The sequence below is a fragment of the Lipophrys pholis genome (genome assembly GCF_963383615.2).
Source record: "Lipophrys pholis genome assembly, chromosome: 20".
NCBI lineage: Eukaryota > Metazoa > Chordata > Actinopteri > Blenniiformes > Blenniidae > Lipophrys > Lipophrys pholis.
In genome coordinates, this window is record NC_137648.1 from 11,613,591 (window position 1) to 11,629,916 (window position 16,326).

At 42.9% G+C, this 16,326-nt stretch overlaps 1 protein-coding gene across 1 annotated transcript; it reads left to right on the plus strand.

Moving 5' to 3' along the window:
• Positions 1–1,614: 1,614 nt before the first annotated feature.
• trpc1 (transient receptor potential cation channel, subfamily C, member 1) lies at positions 1,615–15,505 on the plus strand. Its single transcript, XM_080488996.1, has 14 exons — positions 1,615–1,808; positions 1,905–2,188; positions 2,871–3,025; positions 3,143–3,244; positions 3,352–3,554; positions 4,344–4,475; positions 4,916–5,111; positions 5,652–5,988; positions 8,029–8,168; positions 8,865–9,014; positions 12,827–13,011; positions 14,209–14,410; positions 14,690–14,884; positions 14,979–15,505. Exons 2-14 carry the CDS (start codon positions 2,023–2,025, stop codon positions 15,204–15,206), a joined length of 2,391 nt encoding a protein of 796 aa, XP_080345122.1. The 5' UTR covers positions 1,615–1,808; positions 1,905–2,022; the 3' UTR covers positions 15,207–15,505.
• The last annotated feature ends 821 nt before the right edge of the window (positions 15,506–16,326 follow it).

Below are 16,326 nucleotides of genomic sequence, written 5' to 3' on the forward strand. Positions count from 1 at the left end.
TGTGATTGTTGAGCCACAGAGGCTCATTTTGTAGTACACGTCTAATGCGGATGTTTACAGAGTAAAACCTTTGTGCAGACTGCCCCCTGCTGGAGCAGGGCTTGATAAATATTTCAAACGCTCCCATTGTTGGTGGAGTGAGTCTGCAGGACAGGATGAATCTGGCCCTTATTCACAGACCTCATTTTGTGCAGGTCAGTGAGGTTGTTTAAAGGCTGCAGTGTCAGCGCTTTCTACACGGTCTCTCTTAATGCTTGACATCATTCAGCCATCATTTTCTAGAGGAAAAAATTACAAATACAGTATATCTATATTACCAATCAGTTTAAAAAACTAACTTTTGAGTTTATTAATGATTTATATTTGCTAATTTGATGATAAAATGTTTTAATCACCCCCCACTTTGCCCCTTAGTAGATATTCTTTTAGTTACATCACAAAATGTTTATTCTATACGCATAAAACCGCACCTTATGTGTGCTCCGCCAGCACTGTGTGTTTATTTGAGCCATTCAACGCTGTTCTATTGTCACAAAATGAAGTGCAGTTACATGAGCCAAGCATAATTACTTGAACATGGATTGAATAGGGAGAAACATGTTTTAAATTGATAATAAAGTTTATGAGCTCCTCTATAAAACGTAATCACTGGGAGCTAAATATGACTTCAGTTGTTATTTGTCATTGGATTCACCAAAACTCTTGAGTGGGCTTTTTGATATGCAAAAGTCACTGAGCTAAGTGTGGAAATCTATTGCATGAGACCAGAAGGTCAATATTGAGTCGAATGACATAATGCAGAATATGAATGCAAATTATTCATATCACGTGCCAATGTTCTTTCTTCGTTTTGAGACATTTATTCACATTTTATTGTAACCTATATGTCTGATAAATTGATGACTGCTTATTAAATAATTACAAGTCCAGACGATTTTAATTTCTTCATCGCGCAAACTGAGCAAGCATGACAGTGTCTTGACTTTCATTTTCAAACGCCAGTCACTCCAAGCATGTTGCCTCACAGTTGCACCACAACACTGGTTATATCTTACAATATTGACTTAATTTACAATAAATGTATTTGGCTTCTTTACATGTATGGAGTAAAAAAGAATGTAGTTTGAGTCTCTGTGCATTTGTATAAATACTTTTTATATAACATGAGATAAATGATCTCCAGATAATTGCTGGATGTAATATGCTCAAAAATAAAATGTTATAAATATAATGTGTATCGGTGTGTTTTTGCATCGCTGGCAGTTTCACAAAGACATGCTGTATGTGTTCCCTCATAGGATGCTACAGAATACATACACACCCTCTAGATACATCTCTGATTCTCTCTTCAATATCCAGTTGCAGCCAACCTTATCCTTGCATGCCCAGACACATCAGTTACATGAACATGCCCCCATTACTGCAAGAAGCCGCCTGTCTGATGATACGACGCAATAATTCTGCACAGACCAGAGGCTGTAGGAAGGCAGCTGTGTCTCTGCTGCGGGAGAGATGTGCGGGCAGACACTGAGCTGTCACCCGGCACATCCCACGGTGCAAAACTGCACGGTTACGTAATCGCGAAGCAGCTCGGCCTCGCGCCTGCGGAGTCGCAGAAGCAGGTGGAGGAGGAGACATGCGCAGTGCGCGCGCCGTCAGCAGCATCAGGACCAGAAACGAGTCCCGCGAGCCTGCGATGTGCGGGCCAGAGATGGTGCGTGTAAACACGGCGGGGGAACGGACCGCGTCGCTCTGCTGGACTACGGGCTCCATTTCCACCCATTAAACCCAGGAAGATCACGCAAACGGTCAGTGTCGCGGCACAGAAAAGTGCGCAAAAAGCGCGCTGCAGAGATGCGGTGGTAATGACAACATTGTTTTTTTTGTTGGGGTTTTCTTTTCAGTCCCATGACGACGCTGAAATAACCGCCGCTGCGCTGCGACGGACGGAAAGAGCGGATCCCTCGCATGTCAGCGCACATGACGAGCTTTCTTGTGTAATGGTCGCCGGGTTCTAGTGGGATGCACATCAGTGTGTGGCCGTACTCGCTCTCCGTCGTAATGGCAGCTCTGTACCAGGGCACCGACGCCTCCTCTCCGGACAAATTTCTGGCCTTGAAAGACGTCAGGGAAGTGAAGGAGGAAACCACACTGGATGAGAAGCTCTTCCTGCTGGCGTGCGAGAAAGGTTTGCGTCTGTTTTCAATCCTCACAGGAACAGAAATCTCTGTTCTGTTTACATTACGTTGCTTAGTCATTTTGAAAGGCTCCTGTTGTTGATGTGCTTTATTGATCTGACACTGCTGCAGAGATACAGATCCTCAGACTGTACAGTCATACCACTTTTTCCTCAGTTGAATACTTCTCTTTGCTGCCTTCAAGTTCACTACTGCAAGAAATCCCCCCTCAGGGTTGAGATATATTTAGTTGAACATTTGCTTCTTTGAAAGTTTTTTTTTTCTTCCTGTCTGGTCTGCTGACTTTTCACTGCTCCCAAAGTTGAAAACTGAAGAGAAACAAAGCAAAGAAAAGACATTGGACATTGTCAAACTCGTCCGATGGGAGGAGATGTCTTTCATTGATGAATTGTACAGGCAGAGGTTGGATGAGCCAGTAACAACCACTGTGACCATATAAAGCATCTTAAAGTGCGGTTGAGCAACAGAAGTTGTCCTTTGAGGGAGTTGTTATTGTTATACAAGATGAAGAGGATTCTGTGACGGTCGCTCGCCTCATAACTACGAGTTAACTGTGTGTCTGTTTGGCACTGACGCAGACTGAACTTCGCTCTATTTCAGATCTCGCTTTTCTCCAAAATTTGCTGAACTGGATGTCATTATGCATCGTCTTGTTCCCAATGTTGCCTTCAGGTGATTACTACATGGTGAAGAAGCTCCTCGAGGAGAATCGACATGGCGAGCTCAACATCAACTGTGTGGACGTGCTGGGCAGAGATGCAGTGACCATCGCCATCGAGAATGAAAATCTCGACATCCTGCAGCTCCTGCTGGAGCACGGCTGCCAGGTGACGGCCACAGGCCTGTTGTGCACGAGCGATCATCTTTTATTGTTGCTGTGGGTTTTGTGATGGCATATGATGGCTGTCTGATGATTCTTTTTTTTTTCTTTTTTTTTGCTGTAGGCAACGGACGCCTTGTTGGTGGCCATAGACTCGGAAGTGGTTGGAGCTGTGGACATCCTCCTCAACCACAGGCCGAGGCGATCCTCCAAGCCCTCCATTGCTGTGAGTCTTCTCTATAAATGTGGTTTCTCAGAAACTCTGCACAAGCTTTTTTCTTTCTTTTTTTTTAAATTCATCTTTATCTTTTTTTTTTTCCCTATATAATGCAGAAACTGATGCAGAGGATCCAGAACCCGGAGTATTCCACCACAATGGACGTGGCTCCAGTCATACTGGCAGCACACAGGAACAACTACGAGATCCTGACCATGCTGCTGAAGCAGGATATCTCTCTTCCACGGCCGCACGCCGTGGGCTGCGAGTGCACGCTCTGCAATGCTAAAAACAAAAAGGACAGTTTACGACACTCCAGGTGAGCCCGCCTCATTTAACGCAAATCCAGAATAAAGAAATAATACAACCAAAATCTACTTTAAACCAAGAAATTGCTCCTGAAAGCTATCGCTGTAACTCCGACACCGTCAACACTAGATCATAGCGCTCTTATTTTCCTCTTCGCTCTGGTATGTAGGCAGCTCAAAAACAACCGTGAATCATTTAGTCTGTCAGGTGAGCGGCGCTTGTGACACGTCGCTGGCCCCCGTGTTGATCAGCATTGCTTTAAAAATGTCATCCTCACCGTCTTCAAAGAAGTGATTTAGGATGGAGTGCGCAGCCTTTTCAGGAATGCTTTTGGTCATTCTTTGACAGTGAAATGACAGCTTGCAGGATTCTCTTGGTCTTTTTCTGTTACTGCAGAGCTTTATTTTCTAGTTTGAGATCTAGTAGAGGTATTTTTTTTTTTTTTTATATCCAGGTTTTTTTGAAACTGAAACTAAAATAAATACAAACTATTATACAAGTGAAAACAGCAAAAAACTGCAGCGATTCCTCATGATGCCATGTTGGACTTGCAGATGAGACGTTGCTGATTCTCTCCGCTGGGCCTTTTTCTATTCTCTCTGCAGGCTAGTGTAGCCGCCCACACAGTACACTAAACCAATCAGCCTGTAGTTGGCAGGCAAACAACATCGAGGTCAGCGCAGGTACAGATGAAACAGCGAGCCGACTGAACGTTTCTCCATTTCTCGCCCGTTCTGCCCTCTTCCTTGTTTGACTCGCTTCCATTTCTCACATTTCGTCGCTCTCTGTTGAACGCCAGGTTTCGACTTGACATCTACCGCTGCCTCGCCAGCCCCTCTCTCATCATGCTGACGGAGGAGGATCCCATTCTCAGGGCTTTTGAACTGAGTGCAGACCTGAGAGAGCTCAGTCTTGTGGAGGTGGAGTTCAGGTACAAGCAACTGCTGCATGTTCACAGGTCCCAGATCCCTTTTTTTTTTGTTTTGTTTTTAATGTCTCATATTTCAAAACTACTTCATCATATCCTGCAAGCAAAACTCTACTTCTACTCTAATTTCAATCCAACATACACTGTCTCGAGATGTTTTTTTGTCTTGAAGTATAAAAATAAAAACAGGACATGCATGTGTCTTTTCCTGTTTGGAAACATATTTCTTCTACTTCCTCCATCAAACATACTTTCCCTAAAGTTTTGTAAATTACCCCCAGGACACAATAATGTAAACTGTATCCTGAGAAGAAGAACTGTCAGGAAAATGATGATATCTTCATAAAGATATGCACCTACACCCAGTTTGAAATAGATCACACTCTTCGTCTGTCACCCGTCTCTTCTGATTGTATCTCATTTTCTCTCTCTCTCTCTCCCAGGAACGACTATGAGGAGCTGGCGAAGCAGTGCAAGATGTTCGCCAAGGACCTGCTGGCTCAGGCTCGGAACTCTCGGGAACTCGAAGTGATTCTCAACCACACATCCAGCGAGGACCACGTCGACAAGCGGGGCTTGATGGAGGAACGCATGAACCTCAGCCGCCTCAAACTCGCCATCAAGTACAACCAAAAAGAGGTCAGACTGCCAAATGCAACCGCAGCAGCAATAACAAGCCAACTCACAATGTAAACGTGCGGAGGAAATCCTGCCTGATTAACTTAATAAGCGTACATAGATTTATGGAGACAATCTAATAAGACGGGATTATTTACGATCTCTTATTTAGTGTACTTCATGTCAAATACAGCAGCTGCAGCAGTCACACCACGTGCTCGTCTTTCAAGATTAGTTTGGCAGCATGAAGCGTTTCCTCCGGGCAGTGGCCGTCAAAAAAAAAAGCGACTCAGAGTTTGAAGCTAGGGGATAATTTACAGCGTGGATGGCTCCGTGTAAGAACTTTAACTCATATATCACCATGCAGCTTGTGGCGTGCTGCTTTCAAGCTGGAGGAATGACATTGATAATGTTTTTCTACAGTCGATTTACTTTGTGACCAACGTTTATGGCTGGATTTTATTTCACTGCGGATAGTTTGTGATCAATCCTGTGGAGGATTTTTTTTTGTTTTATTTCTTTTTTTTAAAATATTCTTCTGTCCTGATTTCACCTCAACAGTTTGTGGCTCAGTCCAACTGTCAGCAGTTCCTCAACACCGTGTGGTTCGGGGAGACCGCCAGCTACCGTCGCAAGCACACTTGTCTGAAGATGGCCACCGTGTTGATTGTGGCCATGCTTTGGCCGCTGCTCTCCATCTGTTACCTTCTGGTGCCGCGCTCTCGAGTTGGCCAGATTATCCACACGCCTTTTGTTAAGTTCATCATCCACAGCGCCTCCTACTTCAGCTTCCTGCTTCTTCTCAACCTGTACTCTCTGGTCTACAACGAGGGCAAGAAAAACACAATGGGCCCCCCACTTGAGATGATTGAATATTTACTCATCCTCTGGATCATAGGTAAGGTTTTTTTTTTTTTTTTTTTTTTTTTTTTTAGTAAATCACCCACCATGTTTGCATTCTGCTGTCATGCATTTATTTCAGAATAAGAGAACAAATTAAAAGTTCACCTTGCAGACCAGTAGGTAACGCTGAAACCCGTGTGATGAAGTGAAAATGTGAGATTTCCCTTCTGGTCTGGCAAAAATCCAATATCTTGTTTCCATAATGGTATCGGGCATTTCATGACAAACTGCTGCTTCTATACTAAATGACAGAAATCCAGACGTGACTGGATTAAATCTGTCAGTTCTGCCCCTAATTGAGCTCTATAGAAAGCAACTGCAGCTTCTTCTTTCTCCCCTGTGGCCCGTCTAAGTGCCGGTACCACTGAGCCCAGCACACATCCAGGAAAGAGAAAAACTCACCCGCATGGATAGTGACAGCGAGAGATAGTCTGTGTGGAAAAGTGCCCGTCCACCTCTCTGTTTTGCCAAGAAACCATTAGCATGGACGCTCCATCGCTTCTACCGCCTTGCCTTTTTAGCAGCAGCATCCCACTCCTTTTCACCACAGATACATTATTATGAACGCAGCCCTCCGGGCCAGGATTTAATCTTATTTATTCCTGCACTAATAAATCATCCCAGTCACTGCACCTGACAGGTTATAAAGCAATTGACTCCTATTATTCAGTGCCATGAAAATTGATTGTCTTGTAATTTTCAATATATTAAGTATATTACAGGAGTGACGTCGGCAGCTGAGTCTGGGATTTTATTTTATTTTTTCCATAGACGTGGAACAACACTTTACATTTTACAAAATGGCAACATCAAAAATTTGTTAGCATTTTTTTCCCCAATATGGTTTCCTCGTTTCAAAACAGCTGCTCAGCATAATGTGATGCAGTGATGCAGATTTTGTGCTTAAAGGGCTCTGCAGCACCAATGTGCCAACCAAGAGGAGTTAAATAGAGAGAATAAGAGTGTTACGATTGCCCTCTTTCAATCTGTTCCAGTGATGTCTGTGCTCCATTTCGAAAAACGTGCAAGTCAAATTGAGGCTTCTCGTTGCTTTTTGCTTCCCATTGTTGTGCTTTTCTCCCTCCTCATCCCCCCCCCCCTCCTCCTCCTCTCATCTTTCGCCTGCTCCCTCCATTCGGCTATTCCCCTGGGCCAGATGCCTCACATTAATGGGGAAATCAGATGCAGTGAGTGTGTGTTTGTGCCGGGCTGCATGGCTGCACGTGTTATCATGTGTCCTGATATGTCTCATGCCGTATATTTGTGAGTATGTGTCTGCGTTCTCTTTTATGTATTAGATCTGGAAACATTCATGAATAAATTTAATGCAAATTATCCAAAGAAATAAATGATTCATTTATGAAAAAAAGAGATTCTGATATGAAGCCTGTCAAACGGATATTTCTTCCCGGCTGAAACTACACAACTGATCAGTCGGGTTCAGACTTTAGTGCCTCTTACGTTTGCATTTGGATCACGCTCCCATCACATCGACTATACCACTTTTTTCATCTTAGGATTTGACTGTGGGCAACGGCAGGGTACAGGTCACTAGCCCAATACAGGGTTGAAACAAAGACTACAGATAATTTAGAGAGACCAATTGACCTCAAATGCTCGTCTTTGGACTGTGGGAGGAAACCAGATTGTCCACACACAAAAGGGGAAATGCAAACTCCACACTGAAAGAACCTTGAACCTTTTCACAATCTATCAGGTGACAGCCACAACCACACCACTGTTCAGGCCAAGGTCAAGCTTTTAGTCTTAAAATCCTTTTTGTTGGCGTATATGGAACAATCCAGGAGATTTCATAGACGCTCATATTTAATAACTTCTTCACACTTTCCTCTAATCGCACAGATGTTACCTTGTCAGTACATTAATCCCTGATCTGTATGTCTTATGCATTCCGGTTTCCTCTCGGCGCCCCCCGTAACATGAGTTATGGCTGAATCTTGAAGTAATTCCAACATGTGCATGAGTGTATGTATATGCGTGTGTATGGTGATGTTGAATTCCTGCGCTCCTGCAGGAATGGTGTGGTCAGACGTGAAGCGTCTGTGGTACCAGGGTCTGGAAGACTTTCTGGATGAGTCCAGGAACCAGCTGAGTTTTGTGATGAATTCCCTGTACCTCGCCACCTTCGCCCTTAAGATAGTTGCTCACAGCAAGGTATGTGTACTTTAGGTTTTAAACATATATCATTGCAAGTATTGTCTTCTTTTTTCATGTAATTCATTCTGAACTTTTCCTTGGTTTTGTGGTTTTATATATTAACCCCACTCTGTTGGACAACTGTTTTAGATATTTACTTAATCTTAGCACAATCTAATAGGCCAAAGTGGTGACGTGGGCTTCCTCTGGGGGGCGCTAGAGAGCTGCAGCGGGATGCAGCAGCAGCAGGAGTTAAAATCTGGTGGTCAGGGGGCTGCCTTCTTTTTCTACTGTTTCCTCATTTATGAAGAAATTATAATGGAGAAAAAAGTGGAAGGCGAAATAAAATGTTGACAGTGGGTTAACCTCCATCACAGGGCAAACAGAGGCAGACGATCACACAAAAAGTCCTATTCACAACTTAGGACCATTTAGAGTCACAGATTAATGTCATGCACCTTTTTGGCTTGTAGGAAGAAAGTGGATTACCTTGAGAAAACTGATGCATGCACAGGAAGCATATACAAATTTCACATAGTAAGACCCCCAAGCCCAACCCAGACCATAATCATGGATATTCTCGCTTCATGAACCTCCCACACTGGCATAACATTATCCCTTAGAGCTCCATTAGTGAAGTTTAGAAGCGATCGCCATATATTTATAATAATTGCATGTTTCTTTAGCTACTGGAATTTTTTTTTCCCCCTGCAGTTCAAAAATGCACAGGACACAGAGAGGAAGAACTGGGATGCTTTCCACCCCATCCTGGTGGCCGAGGGCCTGTTTGCCTTCGCTAATGTTCTCAGTTACCTGCGGCTCTTCTTCATGTACACCACCAGCTCCATTTTGGGGCCACTGCAGGTAAGAAGGATATTTTCAGAGCTACAGAATTGACTCCTTGTGAAGGCAGACTTGCAACAAAAAGATCTGTGATCCCTGGGGGTTGAAGCTATATATGCATACAAATAAATGTACCGAGCACTTATGTAAGGATTATAAAACTGCTCCCTTTTTTGGTTTGTTTTTTGCAAAAGCAATTCCTCTGCCCACACACACACACACACACACACACACACACACACACACACACACACACACACACACACACACACACACACACACACACACACACACACACACACACACACACACACACACACACACACACACACACACACACATATATACCACCCACTCTCTTCTTTTCTCAGTAGACGCACTCAAGGACAAGCTTGCAATAAACATCACACCAGCTGTGCTTTGCAGTAACATAACCATCATCATAAGCATTAAGGATCCACACAGTGGATTGAGGTGGCAGATGAATGTGCTCTGCAGTAATGATATGCCCATAATAAACCGAACGCAGCATTAGAAAGCATTTGCAGCTCAGCCTCAATATGCATTATCATACTGCGGTCGTCATCTGCATGAACGACTGCCTCCAGTTTCCAGAAAATCGATTCTTCAAAATATTTTGGGATTATTTTAAACAGGGGAGCTGACTCTACGCACCCAAAAGCACATTTTTTTTATGGCACCTTATCCCTTTTACTGGGTACTCAAATATGTGTAAAGTTAAAAATCCAAACCCAAAGGTGTCGTTCCAGGATATTACTTCAAGGCTTTAAGGACACATTCAAATTTTGCAGACATTGCCACTAAACACAGCACAGTGTCTTCTTTACACAATAAATACAATACACACGTTTGTTTGAAGTTAGATACTGTCTCGTTGTTATAGATTTCTGTTTACAGTCCAGTTTACAGAAATAACAGTTTATCCTAAAAAAAACAAAAAAATGTCACGGAATCAAGGTAAAGCTTTCATTTTAAATAATCGGTGTCTTCTGAAGTCATCTGAGTTTATTAAGTTCTTTTTTTTTGCCGTTGATTGCAGGATTTTGTGAAAGTGTTCTTGAACTTTCAGCAAAAACTTTTTTAACAGGAAACATCTTAGTAGATGTAAACTCAACTTAAAAATTGTCATTATGCTTCTTTAAATCCACACAAAGTTCCATCAGATTGACATATGAATGGTTTTAACTGGCACTGACATCCAGAATTAGCTGACTTTTGCTTTGCTTTGTTTAATAAAGTTCTAAAAATGCTTCGTCGTACAGTTAAACTGAAAGAATTTGAGCTTCTTATGTAATTGAAAGAAAAAAAAATAAACATCCAAAAATCAAATATTTCATCTGGCATAAATGGACATTTTCTGTTTTGAGGAGCTCTGAAGATGCCAAAAATCTGGTTTGCATATTTTCTGCTCTGGTGTTTCCAAACTCTCAGGGCCATAGGTGTCCCCTTTTATTGCATCATAATATTGTGTATCGGGAGCCAGCTGGCTGGGGAATCACACAGACAGTGTCTGTTTTTGTGTTGGCTGGCTTTAGTTGAATTTTTCCTTTAGTGTGACTTTTCTGACTTAAAGCTGTTTTCAGGTATGAAGTGAGATCAGTCTGTTGGTGGAGATGCTTTCCTCTAATTAAGCTGGGGTGTTGTTTGTGGCTGGCTTATAAAACTCTCTGTAGATTAGTAATGAGCACCATTCTGCTTCCCTCTCCTCTTTTTTTTTTTTTTTTTTCCCTGTTTCCCTTCACTCACTCAGTGACATCACTGTCTGGCTTGTCAGGATGGAAAAATGATTAGCGGTGGAAATAGATGTGGCTGTGTGTGCTCGCCACCGTGCTCGCACTCACATGGAAGACACACCTCGCCACTAGTGCACACGCACCCACACATTTCCACACTCTCGTGATATCTGAGCATCCCCGTGTGCAATCCAGCTGCAACTCAGACAAGCTCCCACTTATACGCACACGCAGACCGTGAGTCAGTACGATGTGGGCTGCGGTAATGAAAGTTTCTCTAACCCTTCCTGAGGAGGCCCGCTCACTCTTCTGCTGGGTAGTGCCCCCTGCTGAGTTTGGAAAGAGTGTGTGTGAGTGTGGGCCTGTTAGCCCAGACTTAACCTCGCTGATGGAATCTGCAAGAACTCGTGATTAACTGAGTGACGCGTGTGTGCTAAAAATACACCAAAATCAGAAGCCAGTTCTAAGTTCTCATTTACTATCTATGAAAATTCATTGGTGATTTCGAGCCTCACAATATATAAACTAAAGACATTCAAGCATTTATACATGGAAAACGTCTGTTTTTGTGAAATCTAAAAGCATTTTTAGTTCATTTGTTATTGATTTCTGTGACTTCTATTGATCTGTTTTGACACATCTTTACCCAGCTTAGTAACGTGGGGGTCCTTGAACAAATCCTGGCTGACTATGGGCGAATGCTGTGTACAGCTTGGTCACCAGTCCATCACATGGTTCTGCCAGAAACAGGCCGCCGCCGCACACACACACATTCTTCATACCTGTGTGATGCAATTTAGAGACATAAAATACACTCAGATGCTTGTTTTTGGACAGTGGGAGGAAGCTGGGGAACCTGGAGAACAGACACATACACAGGAAGTGCATGTACACCCCCAAGCTGGACTCGAACTGTGGATATTTTTACTATGAGGCAAGAGTGCATGCTAAAACTTTAATATAAACGCAAAGAAACATTGGATTTCTTTGGCTTACTTTGGGAAAATGTGTTTGATTTCTTTCAATACGCTCATGCTGGTGAGGATGTAACACGTCCTTGTTGGGGCGTTTAGAAGAAAGTGGTCACCTGTAAAGGTGGACAAGTTTGACGTAAGCACAAACCTTTTCCAGTGAAGGTTCGGAGATACTGACCTGTGACATTCCACCTCTGTTTATACAGTAACTAAGTTAAGCGACCTGTCAGGCCCGGCCAGCCTCAGCTCCTAAATCACATGTGTACAAAGCGGCAGAGGAGTACACTGGGGGAATTTATACATGACAAGAGAATGAATCACCCTAATAGACTAACCCCTCTCCACAAACAAGGTGTCTGCGTCCCAGCGCAAACACGCCTGTCGCCGTTCACCTTGAGGCTCAACCCGAGTGGTTTCTCCCACACACTGGGCACTGTATGTTTGTGTTTAGTGAGGGCAAGTTTGTCCTGACCTTGTTTGGTCCTGCTCAACAGATAGTCGACTCACATCCAGGAATAGTAGGTTTTCCAATTGCCCGAGAAGACTCCCTCTGTCTTTCCAGACTCCTTTCTGGCTTCGTTCCGTGTTTGCCCGTACTGCCTCAGGTGGGGAGCCGAGCAAACTAGCTGCCAGGATTTGTTGCTTTTTCTGCCTCTCTGAGGAGTCGCTGCTAAACACGAACACCGGTGAAACGCAAACAAGCTTCAAGTGGTCGGAAAGAGTGGCGAAAGAGAGCCAAGATGCCAGATTCAAAGAGAATTACAGCTGTTTTTGCGTATGTTTAAACGCTGCTAGAAAAAGGAGTGGTATAAAAGTGAACTGGAAGACAACAAATAGAAGCTAACACAAAATAAATCACAGTCATTAGAACAAATAAGCCAAAAGAAAAAAGAAAAATTGAGTGGGTTACTTCAATATGGGTTTTCCTGATTCGGAAAACGGAAATAGACAAAAATACCCCATTAACAAAAATCGCCTCCTAACAAGTTTGGTAAAACCGGCTAAAGAAAGTCACACCATCATTTTTAAGGTATGCTCCTTTGGTTGTGTTTAGTTTGTGCATGGCTATAAACAAGACTTGACTGGTGCATTTTAATCTCTGTAGATCTCCATGGGTCAGATGCTGCAGGAGTTTGGAAAGTTCCTGGGCCTCTTCCTGCTCGTGTTATTCTCCTTCACCATCGGACTCACCCAACTCTATGGAAAAGACCGGAAAGACCCGGACAAGAATCGACCCAAGGACTGCGAGGGAATCTTCTGCCAGCAGCAGAGCAATGACGCATTCCACACGTACGGGCAGACCTCCGTCTTTCACCCCCGACAGTGATGAACGTTCACATTACTTCATCACCCACGTTGGAGGATTTATCTATATTTATAGGCTTTCATCCACACAGCTGGCTTGACAGATTTCCTGATGTATGATCTCTACGATCTATAAAATTTGATGCGTTGAGAATACAATTTTTGGAAGATGTAAATAAGCAAACATAGGAGCTGGGACACGCCACAAGCAGTGCAGGCTTGTTTGTATGAGAGAGAAAAAACTGACAAGATGAGATAAGTTACATAATAAACAAAAGCTTCTGGGGTTTTCGGTGTGCTGGCCAATCCAAGAACAATTACAGTAAATAAAGTCTCAGACATTTCCATTCCCTGTGCGAAGGAGCCCGGCTCATAAATCATTTGACCCGCTGTGTGTGTGTGTGTGTGGTGAACGGTGTCATTTAATTCAAGGGCAATAACTATACAGTCAAAGAGGGATTAATCTCTGGCGTATACAGACATATTGTCAAACAATAGAAAATATAGAATGTTGAAGGGCAAGTGATTGGAAGATCCATGATGGAATAAAAAGCTGAAACCAAACTTCTGGGTTTCTGAAGACATACCGAATATCCCAGAATTTCACATGTTGCATGAATAAGTTCCAAGCAGCAGTAGAGTGAAACGAGATAATAAGAGCAAAGTCGATCACATGGTACTCAAGTAAAAAAAGCACAACCCCCCCCCCCCCCCCCCAAATATCATTTAAATATACTAATGTGACAATTTGTCATGTCCTCTCCGGGTGCGAAGGTGCAGTGTTTAGGACTGTAGCGTCCAAGTCAGAGGGTTTCTGGTTTAGACCTGCCTTGCTGTGTGTGACTTGAATGTTTTCTCTGTGTTATCCCTGCGTGTTCATGGTATATCAGACAATAAACTCCAGCTGCCTATGACTAAGCCAAGATGAGGCAGGTACAGAAGATAAGCTCCCTGGTGGCTTCATGTATGATGCAGATTGTCTCACTTTCACTGTCTGAAGAAAGTAGAAAGGCGAGTAGAGAAAGTCTTGCTGTCTCTTTGTCTGCTGCAGATAGTTTTGGTGTCTTGTTACACAATGGAATGATTTTTTGGGGGGTTATATTGTGAAATATTTCTAACAAATATGTCTCCCAGATTCCAGCTGAGCTGCACATGGAAAATACTTTTTTTCTTTTCCTGCAGATTTATGGGGACCTGCTATGCACTTTTCTGGTACATCTTCTCTCTGGCACACGTGGCACTCTTTGTCACACGGATCAGCTACACCGAGGAGCTGCGCTCCTTTGTCGGTGCCTTGATCATCGGCACCTACAACATCGTGGTGGTTATTGTGCTGACCAAGCTGCTGGTGGCCATGCTGCACAAAAGCTTCCGACAAATCGCCGTGAGTTCAAAACAACCGTCATGCACACAAGTTCCTCACTGCTGTCAGAGTTCCTTTAAGGTTCATTTTGCAACTCCAAGTTGCTCACTTCATCTTCGTCACTGAACCGTTGCAGAAGTCAAATAGTTTCTTTCTTTTGAAGCATTCGTTGATTGTGATTGTGCTGAGTCACGCCAATCTTGTGCATTTTCTTGTGCATTTCTCATTTTTGAACATCACATGGACGCTTGTATTTCCACATCCCTGACTTGTCACTGCTCATTTATTGAACCTCTGCAGAATCACGAGGACAAGGAGTGGAAGTTTGCCCGGGCCAAACTGTGGCTGAGCTACTTTGATGACAAGTGTACTCTGCCCCCACCCTTCAATATCCTCCCCTCCCCAAAGACTGTGTGCTACCTGGTGACGAGCATGAGAAAGTGGATCTGTTCACATACCTCAAAGGGCAAGGTGAAAAGACAGAATAGCCTTAAGGTGAGAGTAACATAGTTCCCAACTAGTGAGTGTTAAACTTCACACTATATCTCATCACCTCAGTCTGAATCTTCTCACTATCCTCTCTCTCCAGGAGTGGAAGAACCTGAAGCAGAAACATGATGAGAACTACCAAAAGATCATGTGCTGCCTGGTTCACCGCTACCTGACCTCCACGCGACAGAAGATGCAGAGCACAGATCAGGCCACAGTGGAAAATCTGAACGACCTGCGCCAGGACCTGTCCAAGTTTCGTAACGAGATGCGGGACCTGCTGGGCTTCCGGACGTCCAAATATGCCATGTTCTACCCGAGGAGCTAAAAACACAGGACAGGCTGTTCTTTCCCTCCGTTGTCTTTTTAAAAATCTTTGCTTCTTGTTTACCTGGGATGCTATGTGACCCGAGCATGTGCAAAAACTCGGCTCTTTTGAGTCACAGAGGCGACTTTTAACCTGGAATTTTAATAGAAAAGTATTTATTCTCCACCAAAGCCTCCAGACTCAGGCCCTTATCTACAGTATTGTCCAGCTAGTCACCCCCCCCCCCCCCCTTTTTTTTTGTAAATAAAGAAAGCCATTGTTTTCAACAGAATAATAAATAAAAATTTATGGGAAATTTGGCTTGCTCAGGATTTAATGTGATAGAAAACTGGAGCATTTCAATGAATAGATTCCCTGCTGCTTTTCAGATTTGATATTTAGGTTTAAGTAACCCTGAAAGCCAGAAAATGGTCAACTGTTCAGCCAACTGCCCAGTCGTCCAGGACATGTGAGAGTCACATTACACGCACCTGATCCACCCTCATGCTCAACAAAGCGGAGCTGCCTTGGCGGCTCTAAACAAAACACTTCCAATTATTTTTGGCATTTTTCAGCTTTCAGCTCAAAGAGACCAAAAAGAAACAAGAAAATGTGCAGGGAGTTTTACTTGGAAGGATGAAAACCATCAAATATAAATAATATTCAAAGACTTTTTATATATATATATATATATATATATATATATATATATATATATATATTTGAAAATAGTTTCCATTTCATACCTTTTCTTTTAAAAACAATGACAGTCAGTAAATTACATATATGGAAGGTGGTACTTAAAATCCATTCACCAAACTCGTGAAAAAAGCTTCAGACAAGAAAGTCCTTACATACCACCAGAAGAAAAACACTTGAAAAGTTTCTCATATATATATATATATATATATATGTATATATATATATATTACATATTGCACTTCGATCACCACAATTGAAATTTCCAAACCTGCCCATTAAACTGAACACAGGAAATTAATGGCAGGTTGTTACGCCATCATTACAACTATCAGCTGCAACATATCCCCAACAGATATCCATCGGTCTTCTTGAATGTAAGAATTTTCTGCCAGATGGATGGATTTTTACTTTTAACAACCCTCTATTCAGATTGTACTCT

Excerpts from the sequence above, each read along its gene's own strand:
- trpc1 (XM_080488996.1), top strand. The coding sequence starts at position 2,023 with ATGCACATCAGTGTGTGGCCGTACTCGCTCTCCGTCGTAATGGCAGCT. Across the intron at positions 8,169-8,864 it reads AGATAGTTGCTCACAGCAAG|TTCAAAAATGCACAGGACAC; the intron begins GTATGTGTACTT and ends TTCCCCCTGCAG. Across the intron at positions 14,411-14,689 it reads AAAGCTTCCGACAAATCGCC|AATCACGAGGACAAGGAGTG; the intron begins GTGAGTTCAAAA and ends GAACCTCTGCAG.